Raw genomic sequence first — 24873 nt, 5'->3', positions numbered from 1 at the left:
ATATGTTTTTCATTACATAATATTAAATATCCTGAAACAAAAAATACCAATAGAATACTGACGACAGTAGGTTCATGAGTTAATGATAAACTAATAAGACGTTCACAGAGGGTCAGCCTAAACATTCAATTGTACACTGTATGTGGCCCAGGTAAGCAGGATGGTGGTGTAGCCCTGGCCTGAGATCGATTTTCCAAACACTATTTAATTTGATACTGTACCAAAATGCTCAGTAGCTTGTTCTCCGAGACCAATTATCTCCCCTTCCTCCCAAAGTGTGCAGTTGTTCACTTCCCTTCACTGATATAACAGACAAATACTGGTATAAGAAATATGGTGGAAGCTCCCACTAGCCCATGCCTCCACCAATCCTGTATTAATAAGGAGACGGGACACCATAGTGTTAGCTTTAGGAACATCTTCAGTAAGATTAACTGGATATAGTTACAGAGCATTATGGGTGCTGCTGTACATCATGCTACAAATGTTGGAAAAATCATATATTATTGGGACGCACCCCTGACTATTTTCTTTCTCCCTCCTCCCAGTGTGTCCTCTGGGTGGACCCCAGGTCCATGATTTCCATGCTGCCCATGCCGCTGAGGAGAGGCTCCTCAATAACCTGTTTGCCCACTACAACAAGCTGTCCCGGCCTGTGGCCAACACCTCCGACGTGGTGCTGGTCCACTTTGGCCTCTCCATCGCCCAGCTCATCGATGTGGTTAGCAAAGCAATTTTTATGGTTGATAGACGCACTGGGGTGAAATCTTCAACTTCAGTCAAATTTTCACTTGCATTGATGTCAATAGACTAGAAATGTAGGTGGAAGTTAGGATTCACCCCACTGTGTTTGGCCAAAATGTAGTACAAGATAATTTTTTTACAGAACTTTATCTGATTTGAGTCCTATTGATAGGACCCAGGCTAGACCTAGCTGAGACATCGTTGAAGTCCCTTGTGTGGCACCATAGGAGTCTATAGCCATGTCTCAGGGGCAAGACCTACTGTAAGCCAGGACCGTTTAATTTCAACAAATTTTAAGTGCTTGTCCCAGAGACTGTAATAAACCTTATATGCCAAGTTGGATTCTAAAAGGTAAAAAATATAATTGGTGTTCACAGCCTTTTACTCATTAATTCAACGCTTTAGATTACACTTTTGTACCATGTATACTCTCGAGGACGGTCCTCACAATGTTGACACACAATTAAAAGGCTTACTCTCTCCACTCGCCTGCTTTGCTGTCTCTAAAAGAATAAACTCTGGCTAGAGTTAGCTGCATACTGCTCCCAGGGTGTCCTCACAGTCCTGTCTCAGTCCTCTCAGGCAGCAGGGTGGTTTATGGGAATGGTGGATAGGGAAAAAGAAACCGGTGAGAAGGAGTGACAGCTCAGCTCTGGAGACTGGGGGCCTCATGAGCAAAGAACACAACCTGTTGTTTTTTTCAACAGGCATGTTACATTGTATTGAATTCCAGCATTTTTATAAAGCATATGGCTTTCTTGGGACAAATAAGACATGGCCGTTTAGGGACCAAAAAGGTGCTCATTAGAAATTCAACAAGAGCAACATGCATGGACTTCGATGAAGTTATCACTTGTGGGTAGCAAATTGTTTGTGGGCATTGTCCTAAACGCTTTCCAGGGCTATCTGTATTATTATAAATATTTCACCTCTATGTAAACTGTAAACCAGCAGTCTCCAACTCCAATATGTTTTGAACATCTTGATAAGGATTTTCAGACACCCAGAGTTACCATTAACATACTATTTTGAGGCAAAACAGCACAATCTGCCAGAATATTTGTGACCTCTGACTCTATAGAAAAGGCATTAATTTTTTTGAGGGGGGAAACTTTATTTTATAGTCCTGACCCCTCTCTTAACCTTGAACTCCATTTATCTCTGTGTGTGAATAGGACGAAAAGAACCAGATGATGACGACCAACGTCTGGGTGAAACAAGTACGTTTGAATCAAATACAGATTAACTGGTCCATAGAATTAAATAGAACACTATAATAGAATTTGTATGCTATTATTGTACATTTACCTTCGACATTTGTAATTTGTAATGTAAAGTATGCCAGTATTAATAGAACACTACAGCTTTATTCCCAACAGGAGTGGAATGATTACAAGCTCCGCTGGAACCCAGAGGACTACGAGAACGTCACCTCCATCCGCATCCCCTCAGAAATCATCTGGAGGCCTGACATTGTACTTTATAACAAGTAAGGACTTGTTTTTAGGCAACCCTTTACTTCAATCAAGCTGTCAGGTGTATGGAAACTAACAGTGAAATAGTTTGACAGCTGGACAGCAACTCATTATGAAAGATTTGAATATTGATGCACATTCTGAATTCTGAATTGCAATTCCAATTCTCCTTCTTCGTTCAGTCACCCCCTCAGTTCCACTCTAGGGAATCCCCATTGGAACCTGCATGAGTCAACTTCCCCATCTCAGGGGTCATTCCAATATTGAACATATGGGGTGGATTTAGCAGTTATGCCCATAGCCGCTTGCTTTTGCCCCCTCAAGTGTTCTCCAGAGTAGACAGACGATCCCCCACAATTCTCAGCAATCTCCCCTTCACATCGTTCACTCATCAAGCTCTGTTACTGTAAGTGGACTAAACGAAGAAGGAAAACCAGAACCAGGCTCATGTTTTTCATCTTAAGTAGATGTGTAACGGTTTTGACGTGTACAGGTTCCCTTACAAAAATGAATTTGTTGCTGCAAATTATCCGCAAATTTGTGGCAAATTAGCTGCAAACTAAATAGTGTGCCACAAAATGTTGCCAGAAGTTTGCAAATGTTTGCCACTAGTGGTGAATTTGCGGCAAACATTTGGCAACAATAATTTTTTTGCTGCTAGTGGCAAACAGTTCGCCAGAGGTTTATTCTGGAAAACAATTCTCTAGAGATTCTATTTTAATCTGTTGCAAACCTCTGGCAACAAAATGTATTGCCACTAGTGGCAAACAGTTTACCAGAAGTTGTTTCTGGTGAACACATGAGTTCCAAATACTGAGTTATTCATAGGTTGCACCTCCGTCACTCGGTCACGTCATGCCATGGTTATGAACGTTCTCAAGCTGCCCTCTATCGGCGGCGCCATAGTGGTGCCCTAAAGTGGTGATAAGCCCAGTCATTCTGGAAGGAAGCTAACTACTGTTTAGTCTAAATTACACTATAATGCCAGGAAATTCGATGACATTGCTAAAGTAGTCAAATTTAGTAGGAAACAACTTTAGACAGATGGCAATGTTGTCATTAGCTAGCAAAGTTTGTCAAGAATAGCTAGCAATGCTAACGTTAGCTAGCTAAATCCGGTGACCTTCCCTCAATCTTAGCTAGCTAGCTAACGTTATACTGCATCTAAAGTCAATCTGGTGACATCAAAATGAACAAAGGTTTTCCTACTAATTATTTGCCTCCTTTTCAATCTCATTGTATTTCAAAGCCACTGTAATGCACTTCTGATGAAATCTTCATCAGCGCTCATTGACGATGCATTGGGTAGAATGCTCAGTCGGGCATCACTCCAAAACAAACAGTTCAAAACAATATTGTGATGAAACATGCAACAATGAATAAAGAACCAGTCAAAGACCAGTCACCGTTGATGACCAGTCAGGGGGAGAAAAATGTTCAGTTGGAAATGGAAACCAAGCGATCTAACATTAGATACAGTGGGGAAAAAAAGTATTTAGTCAGCCACCAATTGTGCAAGTTCTCCCACTTAAAAAGATGAGAGAGGCCTGTAATTTTCATCATAGGTACACGTCAACTATGACAGACAAAATGAGAAAAAGAAATCCAGAAAATCACATTGTAGGATTTTTAATGAATTTATTTGCAAATTATGGTGGAAAATAAGTATTTGGTCACCTACAAACAAGCAAGATTTCTGGCTCTCACAGACCTGTAACTTCTTCTTTAAGAGGCTCATCTGACCTCCACTCATTACCTGTATTAATGGCACCTGTTTGAACTTGTTATCAGTATAAAAGACACCTGTCCACAACCTCAAACAGTCACACTCCAAACTCCACTATGGCCAAGACCAAAGAGCTGTCAAAGGACACCAGAAACAAAATTGTAGACCTGCACCAGGCTGGGAAGACTGCATCTGCAATAGGTAAGCAGCTTGGTTTGAAGAAATCAACTGTGGGAGCAATTATTAGGAAATGGAAGACATACAAGACCACTGATAATCTCCCTCGATCTGGGGCTCCACGCAAGATCTCACCCCGTGGGGTCAAAATGATCACAAGAACGGTGAGCAAAAATCCCAGAACCACACGGGGGGACCTAATGAATGACCTGCATAGAGCTGGGACCAAAGTAACAAAGCCTACCATCAGTAACACACTACGCCGCCAGGGACTCAAATCCTGCAGTGCCAGATGTGTCCCCCTGCTTAAGCCAGTACATGTCCAGGCCCGTCTGAAGTTTGCTAGAGTGCATTTGGATGATCCAGAAGAGGATTGGGAGAATGTCATATGGTCAGATGAAACCAAAATAGAACTTTTTGGTAAAAACTCAACTCGTCGTGTTTGGAGGACAAAGAATGCTGAGTTGCATCCAATTTAACACCATACCTACTGTGAAGCTTGGGGGTGGAAACATCATACTTTGGGGCTGTTTTTCTGCAAAGGGACCAGGACGACTGATCCGTATAAAGGAAAGAATGAATGGGGCCATGTATCGTGAGATTTTGAGTGAAAACCTCCTTCCATCAGCAAGGGCATTGAAGATGAAACGTGGCTGGGTCTTTCAGCATGACAATGATCCCAAACACACCGCCCGGGCAACGAAGGAGTGGCTTCGTAAGAAGCATTTCAAGGTCCTGGAGTGGCCTAGCCAGTCTCCAGATCTCAACCCCATAGAAAATCTTTGGAGGGAGTTGAAAGTCCGTGTTGCCCAGCGACAGCCCCAAAACATCACTGCTCTAGAGGAGATCTGCATGAAGGAATGGGCCAAAATACCTGCAACAGTGTGTGAAAACCTTGTGAAGACTTACAGAAAACGTTTGACCTGTGTCATTGCCATCAAAGGGTATATAACAAAGTATTGAGAAACTTTTGTTATTGACCAAATACTTATTTTCCACCATAATTTGCAAATAAATTCATTTAAATCCTACAATGTGATTTTCTGGATTTTTTTTCTTCTCATTTTGTCTGTCATAGTTGACGTGTACCTATGATGAAAATTACAGGCCTCTCTCATCTTTTTAAGTGGGAGAACTTGCACAATTGGTGGCTGACTAAATACTTTTTTCCCCACTGTATACTATGGCTCTCTAGGAACAGTTGACCACACATTTAAAGACAGATTTAGTAGGCCTAACCTTGTGTTCCTAACCAAGTGGAAGGTGGTATTTCCCACATATGACTGGGAAAAATCCACTTGAACGCCCCTCCAACCTTGTAATTACTAGTGGGAAACTCATCTATCATCCCTGAGCTCCGACTTCTCCCACATGCTGACCTCTGACATCACCAACTAAGGAAATGAACTCGATAACAGCATTTTTGGGCAGTTAATTGCAACAACAAAACATTATTTATAAAAAGCAATCTATTCATATGGTTTGGAACACAGCTGTACTTTATGTTGATGGTTGACGCAGCATGTTTGCCATTAACCAATCAGCATTTCTTCCCACTTGGTTATGAACACAGCATGAGTCCCAGTTTATGCTAGCTACATTGTTTGTTTATATAGCATTTATACAAGGCAGTTTGTTTCCTTGCTGAAAATATATATACAGTGGGGAAAAAAAGTATTTAGTCAGCTGTATTCACCCCCTTTGCTATGAAGTCCCTAAATAAGATATTGTGCAACAAATTACCTTCAGAAGTCACATCATTAGTTAAATAAAGTCCACCTGTGTGCAATCTAGGTGTCGCATCTCAGTTTATATACACCTGTTCTGAAAGGCCCCAGAGTCTGCAACACCAATAAGCAAGGGGCACCGCCAAGCAAGCGGCACCATGAAGACCAAGGAGCTCTCCAAACAGGTCAGGGACAAAGTTGTGGAGAAGTACTGCTCAGGATTGGTTATAAAAAAATATCAGAAACTTTGAACATCCCACGGAGCACCATTAAATCCATTATTAAAAAATTGAAAGAATATGGCACCACAACAAACCTGCCAAGAGAGGGCTGCCCACCAAAACTCACGGACCAGGCAAGGAGTGCATTAATCAGAGAGGAAACAAAGAGACCAAAGATAACCCTGAAGGAGCTGCAAAGCTCCACAGCGGAGATTGGAGTATCTGTCCATAGGACCACAGAGCTGGGCTTTACAAAAGATTGGCCAGAAAAAAGCCATTGCTTAAAGAAAAAAATAAGCGAAGAAGTTTGGTGTTTCCCAAAAGCATGTGGGAGACTCCTCAAACATATGGAAGAAGGTACTCTGGTCAGATGAGACTAAAATTGAGCTTTTTGGCCATCAAGGAAAACGCTATGTCTGGCACAAACCCAACACCTCTCATCACCCCGAGAACACCATCCCCACAGTGAAGCATGGTGGTGGCAGCATCATGCTGTGGGGATGTTTTTCATCGGCAGGGACTGGGAAACTGGTCAGAATTGAAGGAATGATGGATGGCGCTATATACAGGGAAATTCTTAAGGGAAACCTGTTTCAGTCTTCCATAGATTTTTAGCATACTGCTAAAGCAACACTCGAGTGGTTTAAGGGGAAACATTTAAATGTATTGGAATGGCTTAGTCAAAGCTCAGACCTCAATCCAATTAAGAATCTGTGGTATGACTTATAGATTGCTGTACATTTACATTTACATTTAAGTAATTTAGCAGACACTCTTATCCAGAGCGACTTACAAATTGGTGCATTCAACTTAGGATAGCCAGTGGGACAACCACCCTTTTTTTTGTTATGGGGGTGTGGGGGAGCTGGAGCAGTTTTGCCTTGAAGAATGGGCAAAAATCCCAGTGGCTAGATGTGCCAAGCTTATGGAGACATACCCCAAGAGACTTGCAGCTGTAATTGCTGCAAAAGGTGGCTCTACACAGTATTGACTTTAGGGGGGTGAATAGTTATGCATGCTCAAGTTTTCAGTTTTTTGTCTTATTTCTTGTTTGCTTCACAAAATAAATATATTTTGCATCTTCAAAAGTCGTAGGCATGTTGTGTAAATCAAATTATACAACCCCCCCAAAAATCAATTTTAATTCCAGGTTGTAAGGCAACAAAATAGGAAAAATGCCAAGGGGGGTGAATACTTTCACAAGCCACTGTAAAAATATTAAATAAACAATTTATTTGGGAAATCTTCAGTCTTCGCTGTTTTCTTCATTAGCATGCTGATGATTTCAAGGTTAATATTGGAGCACTCACTCTGCATAATGTTTTCATTGTGAGATAGATAAGAACATTTTATTGGATTTATTTTTATCTGGTAAGACATTGAATACATGTTGTTTAGTATATTTAGTACATTTAGTATGTTTAGTTTAGTTCTCTGTGAGTAGCAATTTAATTTAAAGTTATATGTGATTTGGTTTATGTAAGAAATGTCAATGTTGTTAACAAAGAATCGAAAAACCGGATCTAATTTGAATATTATATATATTGAAATTTGCAGCAAAGGATGTTCGCCACAAGCTTCCCATACGTTTTTTCCAGAAGTTAACAAGTCGCCACAAAATTTCCCGCAACAGTTTGGCACGAAACTAATTTTCATGTGAAAATATGAGCTTGCCAAAGACTTGCCAGAAGCCTTTTTTTCCGGTAAGGGTTATGGTTGGGGAAACCCCTGCACGACAAATAAGGTGACTTTAAGAACGGCAGGAAATATGTGCAAGCAAGAGCCAAATCTTTCGTCCTATGGCCAATGTAATAACTTCATTTGGCTAAGATAGATGTGATAGATGCTCAATCAAAATGGGTCATAAACAAAATGCATTACTTTATTACATTGCGCAATGCAATACATTAGGCGGGGAATTAGGGGACGGGATGTGGTCGGATGCGCTTTGGGAGGACACAGACATGCATCACTTTGAGTGATACCTACAGGTGGGCACATTTTTATTCTCTAAAAGGACAGTAAACTGATTAGGATAGGTGGATTGGATCGCTAACCTGCAGTTGGGTTTCCCGAAACTGGGCTGGTGGCTAGGTAAAACACAGATACTTGTGAATGATTGGGTATCACAAAAAAGCATCATTACCTTTTGCAATCCATTGCATCCAAACGTTTCATGAAATCAACAAAGTAATGTGAGGTCTGATGTTGAAATAACCTAAGCAAACATGGAAGCATGAGTTTAAAGCTCAGTCAATTATTAGAAGTAGGGGAGAGTGGGGTAAGATGAGCGATTTTTTTGCATTCAGCATCACTCCACCAAGGGAATTATACATACACACAGTGCATTCGGAAAGTATTCAGACCCCTCAACTTTTTCCACATGTTGTTACGTTACAGCCTTATTCTAAAATTGATTAAATTGTTTTTTTTCTCTCATCAATTTACACACAATATCCCATAGACATTTTTGCAACTTTATAAAAAACAAACAAATGACATTTACATAAGTATTCAGACCCTTTACTCAGTACTTTGTTGAAGCACCTTTGGTAGCGATTACAGCCACGAGTCTTCTTGGGTATGACGCTACACGCTTGGCATAACTGTATTTGGGGAGTTTCTCCCATTCTTCTCTGCAGATCCTCTCAAGCTTTGTCAAGTTGGATGGGGAGTGTTGCTGCACAGCTATTTTCAGGTCTCTCCAGATATGTTAGATTGGGTTCAAGTCCAGCCTCTGGCTGGGCCACTTAAGGACATTCAGAGACTTGTCCCGAAGCCACTCCTGCATTGTCTTGGCTGTGTGCTTAGGGTCGTTGTCCTGTTGGAAGGTGAACCTTCGCTCCAGTCTGAGGTCCTGAGTACTCTGGAGCAGGTTTTCATCAAGGATCTCTCTGTACTTTGCTCCGTTCATCTTTCCCCCGATCCTGAATAGTCTCCCAGTCCCTGCCGCTGAAAAACATCCCCACAGCATGATGCTGCCAACACCATGCTTCACTGTAGGGATGGTGCCAAGTTTCCTCCAGACGTGACGCTTGGCATTCAGGCCAAAGAGTTCAATCTTGGTTTCATCAGACCAGAGAATTTCGTTTCAGATGGTCTGAGAGTCCTTTAGGTGCCTTTTGGCAAACTCCAAGTGGGCTGTCATGTGCCTTTTACTGAGGAGTGGCTTCCGTCTGGCCACTCTACCATAAAGGTCTGATTGGTGGAGTGCTGCAGAGATGGTTGTCCTTCTGAAAGGTTCTCCCATCTCCACAGAGGAACTCTGTCAGAGTGACCATCGGGTTCTTGGTCACCTCCCTGACCAAGGCCCTTCTCCCCCGATTGCTCTGTTTGGCTGGCAGGCCAGCTCTAGGAATAGTCTTGGTGGTTCCAAACTTCTTCCATTTAAGAATGATTCTTGGAGACCTTCAATGCTGCAGAAATATTTTGGTACCCTTCCCCAGATCTGTGCCTCGACACAATCCTGTCTCGGAGCTCTACCTTCCTTCGACCTCATGGCTTGGTTTTTGTTCTGACATGCACTGTCAACTGTGGGACCTTATATAGACAGGTGTGTGCCTTTCCAAATCATGTCCAATCAACTGAATTTACCATAGGTGGCCTCCAATCAAGTTGTAGAAACATCTCAAGGATGATCAATGGAAACAGGATGCACTTGAGCTCAATTTCGAGTCTCATAGCAAAGGGTCTGAATACTTATGTAAATAAGGTATTTCTGTTTTTTATTTTTATCAAATTGGCAAAAATGTCTAGAAACCTGTTTTCACTTTGTCATTATGGGGTATTGTGTGTAGATTGATGAGGAATTATTTTTATTTAATCCATTTTAGAATAAAGCTGTAATGTAACAAAATGTGGAAAAAGTCAAAGTGTCTGAATACTTTCCAAATGCACTGTATATATACCTGTATTTCAGGATGTTGTGTATCCCTGGAAATAATCAGAATTCATGTAAACATTACAGTTTTGAAAACATAGCTTGTCCCAAAAAAGTGGTCTATTGGCACAACTTACCCCGGGGTATGTGGTAAGTTGAGCTACGGTACAGGGTAAGTTCAGCCGCCTACAAATTTCTGTACTGAATGAAAAATTACCACTACCTTTTTACAACCATGGCTGAATCTTAAACCAAACACTTTGAGAACTTCAAGCACTCGATCACTCGATATGCACTTTCACGAGTCATTTGAGTCAATCTCAAACGCTAGTTGTTGAGTCATCAAGGACTCCACTACGCCCTTCGGAAGCCTCTTTATCGAGTGGGTCTCATGCCGACTCGGCACCCTTGTTAGCAACTTCTTCCCATGAATCTTAGCATGTTACCTAGCAACTGTCACTACTATGTCACCCTAAAAAATAGTCAGATAAATCAAGAAATCTGTCATTAATTTTGAAGTTTAATTTCAAGAAAGTCGCGTGATTTTACATCTAGCTAAGGAGTTTAGTGTATTTCTGAAGTTTGATCATGTACACGAAAACTTGTCCATTATTAACTTGCTAGCTAAGCCTGAGCCAGTCACTTCATACGTAATGAAAGCTAACCAACTAGGGAAACACTAAATGCAATGCTCCTTCCATAAGCAAGCTAGCAACATTATTTTATCATGGGTTTTAATGAAGCAGCAAACAGCCTGTTCTGCCCCGAGTCAGTACAGTATAGAGTCTGCTGATGCGCTGTGCGTTTAGCTGACCCAATGTTACAACATAGCAATTGGTGCTTTGGAGACATGCTGAAGTATGGACTGACTGTGCTGGGAACATTTCTACAACTTCATCAGCAAGCTGTCAAACTATCGTAAATAAGTGACAAGCTACACGCTGTTTATCAGTGCAGAGCCCAACATCCTTAGGTAGTGCTAGCTAAAACTCCATCCCTGTGTTTGTCAGTGAAGCTAGCTAGCAGCAGGCAGGCTAAAATTGACATATTTTATTGCCGCACTAACATTTCGGCTAGGAGCCCTTCTTCACCATGCAAGGCAATGGCAATCAATGTCACAGCCTGTATTGGCCCAATAAAGAGATCCCAGCAGAGGGAGCTGTGGGGCAAACATCAAAATTAAAATAAATATATATAGTCACACAATACAATATGATGTTATTACCTAAATGTTTGCCCTATTTATAACCTGTACAAAAAACATACTACAAAAAAAACAAGAAAAATAACATTCCTCATTAAGGCCTGCTGGGGCAAGAGTGCCCAAGCGGTCTGTCCAATATGTCTCTCTTTGGAGAAGTAATTTACCCCTATCCAGTGGCTATTTTAGCATGTAAATCTTGGTGGGGTAAACACATAAAAAAAATATATATATATATATATATATATATATATATATATATATATATGCATGCCAGCAAAGCCACTACACAACAAAACACAACAATAAACAATGCATTAATTGCACTATAACTGTGACAAACGGTGCCCACAAACTGTTAGGGCCGACATAAATCTGTCCCAACAGCAGAGTCCCAACAGCAGTCCCAACACCTTACCACTACTACACCTGGCTATCAGCGGAGCCTTGTCTGGCAGCAAAACAGTTCATTCAGCCTCATTTACTGCCTTTTAAAAAAACATAGCTGATATGCCTGAATTGCTTAAAAAAGGTGGTTTCTATTGACAATTGAGATGTACAAACTATGGCATAAGGGGACGATGAGCAGATAAGATGCAGTCGGTAACTTCGATTAAGACATTAATGAGCGAGCTAAAATGGACGTAGTCAATATAACTATTTGTTCAGCACTTTTGAAATGTACAGTGACAGAATTCAGAACATAGGCCGTTCTTACAGTATTCTCCCTGTACACCAAGTCAGAACCGTAGGATAAATAAAGGGGGCATAAAAGCAGACAATGAAAGCTCTTACAATATTCAATGATTACATTTCTCTAAAACAGGCTATAGGCTACATGTGCACCACCAAGTCAGAACAGTAGGTGAAATTAAGAGGGGAAAAGGGACCACATTATTAGGGTGAGGCACATGGGCTACTAACAGCTTACTACACAACATACACTTAGTATTACTTTCTTACCTACAGTATACATATCTCCCTGGCATATTACATAATTTATGCAGCAGCATACAATACATTTTTGGACTCACCTTGTTGTGCTGTGCTCACTTGAACAGGAAGGCGGCTTTGTCATCAAAGTCTGGCATTCTCTGGATTTATGATGCTTTCAAGACAACTGGGAACTCTGAAAAAAACAAGGTTGAATCATGATGACGTCAGTGATCTTCAGGTCGGATTTCTAGAAAGAGGCCAGAGTTCCCGACTTACAATTCCGAGTTGGATGACCGTTCAAAGCTAGTTTTTTCCCAAGTTCCCAGTTGTCTTGAGCTCACTTAAGTCAGATTTCCCAGTTCCGAGTTTTCAGTTGTTTTGAGCTCGGCAGAAGTCATGCTGGATTGACAGCATGGCCAAACTTGAATGTTTATCCTTTTAAGCTTGGAAAAGAGACCCTTAAACCCAGACTTGGGACCACACACCCACTCCACTGAATAGCAGGCTAGTGACTACTTTGCAATGCTTGCAGTTAGCCACTGATTCCTTCCAATCCACTCATTGTTGAATTTGCGACTTGTTGTGTAATGTTTATGATCCAATGGCCGATGAGCACCGATACGTTTTATCTATAATTTTGCTTCATTATTTATCTTCATTTGACAAGGATTTAAAAGGATTTGCCAGTAGATTGTTGACTTGATTCATGATGTTGACTGCTAGCTAAGATTTTGAAAGTATGATGTTGACATGATCAGTCCAATCAAAGCTAACGTGATTTGACATCATTTTATCTGTGGCCAATGATCTTGAGCATTCTTGGATGGGCACTTCTAATGTAACTCTATGGCAGCACCCAAGGGGCTTGAATTTTCGAGCTTTACCCTTATATTTCGCGGTGACATAGTATCACCATGAGTGACAGAACAGTGAGCCAATCACGGCGCAACTAGTGAACATTAACAACCCCTACGCTGGCTGACCCACCACCACAGAAAGCACTGCGCTAGGCTGAAACACCTGCATTTTGGAGCTGCCTTACTCAAGAAAGCAAAAAAGAGACCAAGTTTGCATGCAGCTTTATTAACTCAATGATATTATTATTATGTTTTTTACATTGTTTGCAAACTGATATGTGACACGTATTAATGCCAAAATAACATGCAAAACAGGCAACCCAATTAATTTATTTAGCTAAAAAGGTGGGGCTCAAAACAATGACGGGTCCTGAATGATGGGTCGCCACTGTCCTTATCTCCTTCCCTACGTGGCGCCTTCACTAATTCAATAACCATATAATGTAAAGCACTTAGTTTATGATTATGGCTATTGAAATGCCTGGCAACAGGTGATTTTTCATATTGGTTGAGAATGGAGCTCTTGTGCTCACATATCCTTGTCTTAAGTTGGTCTTACCCACATAATAAAAGTTACAGGAACACTTAAGGAGATATACAACATATTTCGTGTTACATGTTATTCTACCTAGAACCTTTATCCTCTCACCCGAACGGGGATGGATAAGAGAGTTCCCTCTGATCATGGCATAACAGTGGACACAGTTGTGACAAGGGAAATTGCCATCAGGAATGATAGACATAAAATGTGATATTTTTTTCTTAGGCAAATCTGACCTTATTAAACAATCACATAAATCTGAGGGTCTCTTATACCAAAACCTCAGGGGGGATTCAAATGCTTTACCAAAGCTGGGGTCACTGTGTAATATGTGCCAATGTCTATTAACCACTTCCTTGATCGACCTTGAAATAGGACTGTAAAGTGGACACCGAAGTTGCAGAGGGAGGAGAGGGATTCCTTTGACGTGGTTGCAATAATGCATTCCGCTCAGTTTGTCTTACTCTCTTAAGGCAATTGTCCAATAATTATTATTTTGTGTTTTGAATCGTTCACATAAATCTTTGGCATGTACATCAAATGATAAATCAGAGTCACAAATGCGCCTAATACGAAGGAGTTGGCTATATGTTAAACTATTTTTAATGAAGGTGTATGATAACTGCTGAAATGAAAAAAGGTATTTCTATCCGTTTCTTTTCTATACACCTCAGTGTGCAAGCCATTGCCATCTTTCTTAACCAAAACATCCAAAAAGGACACATTCTTTAACGGATACTAATGTAAATTTAATGGACGGCATCCTGGAATTCTTGTATGTAAAGAATTCCTGCAATTCAAGATAATCACCTGACCAAATGATAAAAATGTCTTCAATATATCTCATAGACACTTTGATAAACTTAGAATAGGGATTATTATCGTATACAAAGTCCAACAAAAATGTCCCCATAAAACATTTGCATAATTGAGCACAACTTCCTTGAAACTGATGATAATAACAGTTTTCAAACTTAAAATAATTCTTAGTCAATATTTCCTTAGTCAAGCTCAACAATAAGTCAGTGGGGGGATCCAGTTCTGTTCTTTGATTCAAATTATGTTTCATCGCATCTAAACCCTCTTGATGAGGAATATTTGTATAAAGGCTAGAGACATCCATAGTACACAAGTCATTCGAGTCCACCGAACAAGTCTCTAATTTCTTCAAAAAGTATGTACAGTGAGGGAAAAAAGTATTTGATCCTCTGCTGATTTTGTACGTTTGCCCACTGACAAAGACATGATCAGTCTATAATTTTAATAGTAGGTTTATTTGAACAGTGAGAGACAGAATAACAACAACAAAATCCAGAAAAACGCATGTAAAAATTTTTATAAATTGATTTGCATTTTAATGAGGGAAATAAGTATTTGACCCCTCTGCAAAACATGACTTAGTACTTGGTGGCAAAACCCTTGTTGGCAATCACAGAGGTCAGACGTTTCTTGTAGTTGGTCACCAGGTTTGCACACATCTCAGGAGGGATTTTGTTCCATTCCTCTTTGCAGATCTTCTCCAAGTCATTAAGGTTTCAAGGCTGACGTTTGGCAACTCGAACCTTCAGCTCCCTCCACAGATTTTCTATGGGATTAAGGTCTGGAGACTGGCTAGGCCACTCCAGGACCTTAATGTGCTTCTTCTTGAGCCACTCCTTTGTTGCCTTGGCCGTGTATTTTGGGTCATTGTCATGCTGGAATACCCATCCATGACCCATTTTCAATGCCCTGGCTGAGGGAAGGAGGTTCTCACCCAAGATTTGACGGTACATGGCCCCGTCCATCGTCCCTTTGATGCGGTGAAGTTGTCCTGTCCCCTTAGCAGAAAAACACCCCCAAAGCATAATATTTCCACCTCCATGTTTGACGATGGGGATGGTGTTCTTGGGGTCTTAGGCAGCATTCCTCCTCCTCCAAACACGGCGAGTTGAGTTGATGCCAAAGAGCTCGATTTTGGTCTCATCTGACCACAACACTTTCACCTAGTTCTCCTCTGAATCATTCAGATGTTCATTGGCAAACTTCAGACGGTCCTGTATATGTGCTTTCTTGAGCAGGGTGACCTTGCGGGCGCTGCAGGATTTCAGTCCTTCACGGCGTAGTGTGTTACCAATTGTTTTCTTGGTGACTATGGTCCCAGCTGCCTTGAGATCATTGACAAGATCCTCCCGTGTAGTTCTGGGCTGATTCCTCACTGTTCTCATGATCATTGCAACTCCACGAGGTGAAATCTTGCATGGAGCCCCAGGCCGAGGGAGATTGACAGTTCTTTTGTGTTTCTTCCATTTGTGAATAATCGCACCAACTGTTGTCACCTTCTCACCGAGCTGCTTGGCGATGGTCTTGAAGCCCATTCCAGCCTTGTGTAGGTCTACAATCTTGTCCCTGACATCCTTGGAGAGCTCTTTGGTCTTGGCCATGGTGGAGAGTTTGGAATCTGATTGATTGATTGCTTCTGTAGACAGGTGTCTTTTATACAGGTAACAAGCTGAGATTAGGAGCACTCCCTTTAAGAGTGTGCTCCTAATCTCAGCTCGTTACCTGTATAAAAGACACCTGGGAGCCAGAAATCTTTCTGATTGAGAGGGGATTGACAGTTCTTCTTCTCTACTTATTTCCCTCATTAAAATGCTAATCAATTTATAAAATTTTTGACATGCGTTTTTCTGGATTTTCTTGTTGTTATTCTGTCTCTCACTGTTCAAATAAACCTACCATTAAAATTATAGACTGATCATTTCTTTGTCAGTGGGCAAACGTACAAAATCAGCAGGGGATCAAATACTTTTTTCCCTCACTGTAGTGTCCTTGAGGTAAGATCTTTTCATGACCGATATACTTGCACATATTTTGTGTAGGAGTAGAGAGATGTCCATCGGAGTATGTGTGTGTCTGCCCCAGGTCCTCAGTGCCCGTGTTTCATAGAAAGTGAGTCATCCTACAAGTCAGGTCGAGGGAGACAATCCTCGCGAATGGATTTAGAATTGTGGAATATTGATAAGTGGCAGTTGGGACGTCAAGTGCACATCGTCTCAATGCTCATTTTTGCCAAAACACTTGCAGACTCGAGTGATCACTATCGAACACAGCAGCAAGTGGCCACTCGATAAAGGGCTTAGGGGCCTAGTGTTGAGACAAACACTTTTTGAACACTTTTAACATAGGCCAGGCCCTGTTGTTACCTCATATCCCAGTGATAATTCCTGGAAAGAAACACTTCAATTTGCTCAACTTGCTATTGGCTCAACTTACTCCATGGCCATTGGCTCGACTTACCCCATGGCAAACAAGGATGCACTTTCATGCTAGGTTTTGGACGTCATATTGAAGCTTAGAGACCCAAATGGATGTATAGAACAATCTTAAAATGATGTACTTTGGTTTAGATACAAGCATCATGAAACCTCTAACACAATACATTCATTTGACTTGGTGAAAATCAGTTTTTTTGTCCTAACTTGCTTACCACTTTTTCTTCCTTCACAGATTCCATGAAACGATGACCTATTCCTAAATATTTGGTCAAATTATTAATTTTGTGTATGGTTTCCTAGAAACAAGGGTGGCTCAACTTACCCCTTTGGCTCAACTTACACCACTCTCCCCTACATAAAAATGTTATCCACTGTTGACAGCAGGCATGCAAAATGCAGTGGGAGATATTGCAAACTCAGGGGAAATATGAATACATGCATTTGTAATTAGATGGGGGATGTTCCTCATTAAAATTGTGTTTTTTTGTTGGTGTGTTCCTTGTTGTCATTGAACATGCAGTCAGTGATAATACAGTGTGGTATTGTGTAAAATTGTACATGAATAACACTAGGTTAGGATCTGTTCAATATTATTTTGTGCTAATATGAATTTAGGGACCAATGCAGACTTAAGAAATGCACACTTTTCGAAAACCTGTAAATCGTCCATATTGTAATAATTGTAGACTGAATCCTTAAAATAAACGGCCTACATATATTGCATGAATAACGCATTTAAGGAGTTACTTACTTCTCGAATATACTGTATTTCCTCTGTAGCGCTGATGGTGACTTCGCAGTGACCCACCTGACCAAGGCCCACCTGTTCCACGACGGGCACATCAAGTGGATGCCGCCGGCCATCTACAAGTCCTCCTGCAGCATCGACGTCACCTTCTTCCCCTTCGACCAGCAGAACTGTAAGATGAAGTTTGGCTCGTGGACCTACGACCGGGCCAAGATCGACTTGATCGGCATGGCCAGTGACGTGGACCAGATGGACTACTGGGAGAGTGGCGAGTGGGTGATCATCAACGCTGTGGGCAAGTACAACACCAAGAAGTATGAGTGTTGCACCGAGATCTACCCCGACATCACCTACTACTTCATCATCCGCAGGCTGCCGCTCTTCTACACCATCAACCTGATTATACCATGTTTGTTAATCTCCTGTCTGACTGTCTTGGTGTTCTATCTGCCCTCCCAGTGTGGCGAGAAGATCACTCTGTGTATCTCTGTGTTGCTGTCTCTCACTGTCTTCCTCTTGCTCATTACCGAGATCATCCCGTCCACCTCACTGGTCATCCCGCTCATCGGCGAGTACCTCCTCTTCACCATGATCTTTGTCACCCTCTCTATCATCATCACCGTCTTCGTGCTCAACGTGCACCATCGCTCACCGCGCACCCACTGCATGCCCCACTGGGTGCGGCGGGTCTTCCTGGACCTGGTGCCTCGCGTGCTCTTCATGAAGCGGCCCCCGGCCACTGCCAGGCAGAACTGCCGGAAGCTGATTGAGATGATGGACCAGACCAGCTCCTCGACAGCAGCCGGTCAGTCCCAGTCTTTCTGGGCCGGGGTGGAGACGGGGCTAGGACAGCTAGGACAGCTGGGGCACACTCTCCCTGCCACGCACTCTGACAGCCCCATCATCCTGACCCTCTCTCCTTCGTCCTCTCCCTCTCCACCCCAGGGCCTGCTTTTGGAGGAGCACCCCCCCAAGGCCCCCCAGCTCTGCTGCCGCTCCGCCTCCAGCAAGTACTCCATCCTCCTGGAAGAGCATTCCAAGCTGGGGAACACCGCCTCCCCCTTGTCCTGCACAACCCACTCCTCCACCCCGTCCTCCTCCTCCTCCCCCCCGTCTCTGCCGCTGGGTCCCTTGGGCCCCCTACACTCTCTGTCCCGGGTTGAGCCGCGGATACTGGCCCCCAACAGGTGGAGCCATAGTGTAGAGCACGTGTTTGACCACCAGAGGGAGCCAAACCAGGAGCCCCCCCAGATGACCGAGCACCACTGCCGCTCCCGCAGCTTTAACAAAGAGGGGTGTGGGGCCGCTGTTGGTGGCAAGGGCCGAGGGGCTGTAGGTGGAGGAAGGCTAAAGAGACAAATCCTGCTAGACCACCTTGGTAGAGCCTCCTCCACTGAGCCAACCATGGCTCTAGGTACCTGGGAAACCGTGATCCCCACAATATCTCCGTCAATGAGAAGGGCCATAGAGGGCGTGCAGTATATCGCTGACCACCTCAGGGCAGAGGACGCTGACTTCTTGGTGAGTTTATTGACATTACCTTTTCTGTCAGAGCTCTTTCATTTCCGTATGAACCACGAATGGTTGACCTAACGTTCTCTCGATATGGGAAGTAGCATTGCCCTTTAAGAAGATATTGTTGCAAGGTTACCCTAATATCGTGTTTCGTTCTGAACAGAACCACATTTTTGGGGGGTTTGTTCCACTGTTCTGACCAGCAAAATAAAGTTCTGAACCGGTTCTAACCAAAAAAAAGTACCGGTTTATATTGTTCCTTTCTGTTCCTTTTTTTTAACCTGTGAAATCAACAGTTTTTTACATTTAGCTCATTAAATTACTTCACCAATAAGTGCGGATAGAGCAGGCAAGCTAGTTGTTTACATGCGTGATGGACAAACAAGTCTAGGCTGTAGCGCAAGATGCTGAACTTTTGCAGGTGGGGAGAGAGCGAGAAAGGGTTGAGGAGGAGGCTTGAAGTGCAGGGCATCTTGTTATGACATGCATTATCTGAATTAGGACCACAGAATTATACCTAGGAGGAGCGGCTGCTATGGAGGAACGTTGAATATCCTTTGAGCTAGCTAGCGAACAAGCTTGAGCTAGCTAGCTAACAAGCTTCTGTGTGCAGAGCGGCACCAGAATTAAAAATAGATCTTACCTTTTTGTAGTTAATAAATCCCAACATGAAACATAATAACTCATGATCCTTAACTAGCATTGAAAAAGCTAATAAAAAAGATATTTCCCTATCTTCTGAATCAAGCTTGTAACGTCAGTACAGTAGCCTATGCTTCGGAGGGGAGAGGGGCAGGTAGCCTAAACATGCACACGCACAGGCAAAGATGTTCAGCTTGTAGGCAGACACTGGAATAAGTTTGACAGAGTGAGGGCTTTGCATAGGCGCTTTGTTGCGTTTTGTTGTGGGACAACAACAAAAAAATGGAACGTAAAATAACGTTATTAACCGATTCCCATGCTTTTAAAATAACAGTTCTGTTCCAGAACAGTATGGATCACTTTCGTTCCAGGTTCCATTTCTGTTCCTTGAAAAATGTAGTTATTTTCCAGTTTTTGGTTCAGTTCCCTGAACCGGTTCCAACCCCTGCCTAAGATATAGCTTGAATGCATGATACATATGAAAAGATTAGTCCTTTGACATTTAGAACCCATAAACCCCCCAACAAAAATTCCATGAAAAATCTGCTAAAGCATTAACACCCCCTGAAGAGCTGCCTAGTCTCTGAGGTAAAAATGTGATTATCCGCATTAAGATGAACAGGTCAAGTATATCATTGTCGAATTTCTGGCTGAATGTATAGCCCTATTTAAAGGTGCACTATGTAGAAATCACTCCGCCATTTCCTGGTTACTAAAAATGCTAATAGTTCTAATTTCAGTTTATGTGACAAAACAAGCAAGTATAGTGTAGATAATCATTGTATCATCTAAACCGCTGTGAAATATATTTTCCATAACAAAAATATTGCATTTTCAGCTGTTTGAAGCTGGTGTACAAAACCGAAAGTAAAAGACGCAAAAACTAAACTTAAGAACGGGAAGCATAGAAATAGAGCACATAGAACAGATCTACCGCATCTTAGACTTGTTTTCATTTCTATGTTAATTTGGTCGGGTCGCTAGAAAAGTTACATATTGCAGCTTTAAAGTGTATTTCAAATGAAACAAGATCCCAGAAATCATCACCACGAAAAGCGATTACAGCTTTGAGTATTTCTGGGTAAGTCTCCAAGAGCTTTGCACACCTGTATTGTACACTATTTGCCCATTATTATTTTCAAAATTCTTCCAGCTCTGTGAAATTGGTTGTTGATTATTGCTAAACAACCATTTTCTGGTCAAGCCATAGATTTTCAAGCAGATTTAAGTCAAAACTGTAACTCGGCCAATCAGGAACATTCACTGTATTCTTGGTAAGCAACTCCAGTGTAGATTTGGCCTTGTCTTTTAGGTTATTGTCCTGCTGAAAGGTAAATTCATCTCCCAGTGTCTGGTGGAAAGCAGTTTTTCAGGATAAAAAAGAAACGGAGCTAAGCACAGGCAAAATCCCAGTGGAAAACCTGGTTCAGTCTGCTTTCCACCAGACACTGGGAGATGAATTTACCTTTCAGCAGGACAATAACCTAAAAGACAAGGCCAAATCTACACTGGAGTTGCTTACCATGAAGACAGTGAATGTTCCTGAGTGGACGAGACCTGAAAATGGTTGTCTAGCAATGATCAACAACCAATTTGACAGACTTACCCAGAAATACTCTGTAATCACTGCCAAAGGTGATTCTAATATGTATTGACTCAGGGGGTTGAATACTTGTCTAATCAAGATATAATATATTAGTGTTTAGTTTTTTTATGAATTCTTTACAAATGTTCGAATTTTTCTTCCACTTTGACATTAGAGTGTTTTGTGTTGACAAAAAATGACAATTAAATACATTCGAATCCCACTTTGTAACACATCAAAATGTGGAAAAAGTCAAGGGGTGTGAATACTTTCGGAAGGCACTGTAGGTCCCTGTGGCGCAGAAGCAGGGCTGCCATTCAAACTCAACAAAGCATACAGCCAGGAGCTCGAGCCACTATAGACCTCTCTTTGAAGCAATTAAGGCTTGACAATGTTGCCCTGAATATTTCATAAGCAAGCTGGGATTGACTGATATTTAAGGGGTAGCTTCCCCTTGTAATTAAAAAATTCATCCATTTGCAAGAACTCAATCAAGGGCGTAAATTGACAGCCTGTAAATGTGTAATGCGGTGTGGAGATTCTAAATGACTGTCTCATCTATGTTTTTCTTCTCCACCAGGTGAAGGAGGACTGGAAGTATGTGGCCATGGTCATTGACAGGATATTTCTCTGGATGTTTGTACTGGTGTGTATACTGGGAACATTGGGACTATTTCTTCCTCCTTGGTTGGCTGGAATGATCTAGAAACCTAGATTCCAGACACAATAATACCGTGTGGAAATCCAATTCCGAAAGTGATTAACAACAAGAGACACTGAGTTAAAATACAAAGTTACCTGTGCGTCTCGCTAGGCCAATTTATTTCTAGGTTTTCTGACAATGGTTGATTTGTATATTATGCTTTTTTTTTGGGGGGGGGGGGGGGGGGATTGAATGCGTGTGTCACTAGCTGTTTTCATTAAGCTGTCCAGTGATTTTTTTCCAACATAGATGCTAAGGTGTAGTTCCATTTCACTATTTTGTGTTGATCAAAACAGCTGGACATAATGACATCACACCTTTCGCAAAAAAATAAAAATGTAGTGGTTGAAGTGTTTCCATTACCCATCGTAAATTCAGAGTGCACTCTGCGCACACTGGACGCTCTGGCCGAGGAGTAGGGTTGATCCGAGCGTTCTGACCTAACAACAGCAGTCAAGCACCCAAACGAACTGGCTAAAGTTGGCTAGCTTGCTAGCTACTTCCAGACAGAAATGAGAGAACATAACTCACTCTGACCATTTTACTCACCCTAGAAGAGCTGGGTAGGATGTTTTTATGTTATCCAGAGCATTGGTGACAGCAACTGTGCTGCTGGCAACAATTTAATTACGCTTTTTGCCAACATTTACTGACACCGGCCATATTCAACGGGTGTTGAGCATTCGTACATTTGTCAGTTACTCTGCGCTCTGGCACACTCAGACGAGAGTGCACTGAAATCCGAGTAGAGAGCCAGAGCGAATTTACCAGCTACATCTATCGACAGTTGTCGCAGTGACATCACCAACATTCTATTGAAATGGTTACTTGCATAGTATTGGAGTCTTTTGTTTAGACATGTAGCTAGCTAGCTAAACAATGAACCATAATCCCAACTCATAACGTTACTACCCTGCATGAATCTGCAGGTACGTGTAGCTAACCAACCAGGTTCAATGTTAGCTAGCTAATATTAGGCTATAACTAGCAATGCAAATGGCTCTGATATATACGAATAATATAACTACACAGATCATACATTCTAATTGACCTGGCTCGGGTATCCTGGATGGATATTGACCTCATTCCATCAGTAGAGGATGCCTGGTTGTTCTTCAAAAGTGCTTTCGTCTCCATCTTAAATAAGCATGCCCCATTCAAAAAATTCAGAACTAAGAACAGATATAGCCCCTGGTTCACCCCAGACTTGACTGCCCTTGACCAGCACAAAAACATCCTGTGGCGTACTGCATTAGCATCGAACAGCCCCCGCGATATGCACATTTTCAGGGAAGTCAGGAACCAATATACACAATCAGTTAGGAAAGCAAAGGCTAGCTTTTTCAAACAGAAATTTGCATCCTGTAGCACTAACTCCAAAATGTTTTGGGACACTGTAAAATCCATGGAGAATAAAAGCACCTCCTCCCAGCTGCCCACTGCACTGAGGCTAGGAAACACTGTCACTACCGATAAATCTACAATAATCAAAAATGTCAACAAGCATTTTGCTATTGCTGACCATGCTTTCCACCTGGCTACGCCTACCCCGGCCACCAGCTCTGCATCCTCTCCTGCAACTTGCCCATGCCCCCCGATAAAAGACAGTACTGTGCAGCCGTCTTCATCGACCTGGCCAAGGCTTTCGACTCTGTCAATCACTGCATTCTTATTGGCAGACTAAATAGCCTTGGTTTCTCAAATGACTGCCTCGCCTGGTTCACCAACTACTTCTCAGTTAGAGTTCAATGTGTCAAATCAGAGGGCCTGTTGTCTGGACCTCTGGCAGTCTCGATGGGGGTGCCACAGGGTTCAATTCTCGGGCCGACTCTATTCTCTGTGTATATCAATGATGTTGCTCTTGCGGCTGGTGACTCTCAGATCCACCTCTACGCAGACGACACCATTTTGTATACATCTGGCCCTTCATTGGACACTGTGTTAACAAACCTCCAAACGAGCTTCAACGCCATACAACACTCCTTCCGTAGCCTCCAACTGCTCTTAAACTCTAGTAAAACTAAATGCATGCTCTTCAATCGAACGCTGCTTGCACCCGCCCGCCCGACTAGAATCACTACTCTCGGCGGGTCTGACTTAGAATATGTGGACAACTACAAATACCTAGGTGTCTGGTTAGACCGTAAACTCTCCTTCCAGACTCACATTAAGCATCTCCAATCCAAAGTTAAATCTATAATCGGCTTCCTATTTCGCAACAAAGCCTCCTTCACTCATGCTGCCAAACATGCCCTCATAAAACTGACTATCCTACCGATCCTTGACTTCGGCAATGTCATTTACAAAATAGCCTCCAACACTCAGCAAATTCGATGTAGTCTATCACAGTGCCATCCGTTTTGTCACCAAAGCCCCATATACTACCCACCATTGTGACCTGTACGCACTCATTGGCTGGCCCTCACTACATATTCTTTGCCAAACCCACTGGCTCCAGGTCATCTATAAATCCCTGCTAGGCAAATCCCTGCCTTATCTTAGGTCATTGGTCACCATAGCAGCACCCAACCGTAGTATGCGCTCCAGCAGGCATATCTCACTGGTCATCCCCAGAGCCAACACCTCCTTTGGCTGCCATTCCTTCCAGTTCTCTGCTGCCAATGACTGGAATGAACTGCAAAAATCTCTGAAGCTGGAGACTCTTATCTCCCTCACTAACTTTAAGCATCAGTTGTCAGAGCAGCTTACCGATCACTGCACCTGTACACAGCCCATCTGAAACACAGCCCAATTTTTATCGCACTGCTTTGTTTTATCTTGGCCAGGTCGCAGTTGTAAATGAGAACTTCTTCTCAACTGGCTTACCTGGTAAAAAAAAAAAACACGTCTCCATCTCCTTAGCTATCATACTCTAATTCCACTGATTTCAAAAATCGGTCCTCCAGAAAGTGGAGAGCAACACTTATGTAGTTCTACTATG

General features: G+C 42.2%; 1 protein-coding gene across 1 annotated transcript; it reads left to right on the top strand.

Annotated features, from left to right (window-relative positions):
* Window positions 1-595: 595 nt before the first annotated feature.
* Window positions 596-21935, top strand: LOC311149959 (neuronal acetylcholine receptor subunit alpha-4-like; the record flags this gene model as incomplete). The annotated part of the gene is made up of 5 exons (XM_084187179.1): window positions 596-721; window positions 1920-1964; window positions 2124-2233; window positions 17520-19008; window positions 21810-21935. Exons 2-5 carry the CDS (start codon window positions 1935-1937, stop codon window positions 21933-21935), a joined length of 1755 nt encoding a protein of 584 aa, XP_084043305.1. The 5' UTR covers window positions 596-721; window positions 1920-1934.
* Window positions 21936-24873: the final 2938 nt, after the last annotated feature.

The sequence above is a fragment of the Coregonus lavaretus genome (assembly GCF_964263955.1).
Source record: "Coregonus lavaretus genome assembly, chromosome: 22".
In the NCBI taxonomy this organism is placed as follows: Eukaryota; Metazoa; Chordata; class Actinopteri; order Salmoniformes; family Salmonidae; genus Coregonus; species Coregonus lavaretus.
Note: the sequence above shows the minus strand (reverse complement) of the source record. Positions and strands in the feature narration are given on the sequence as shown.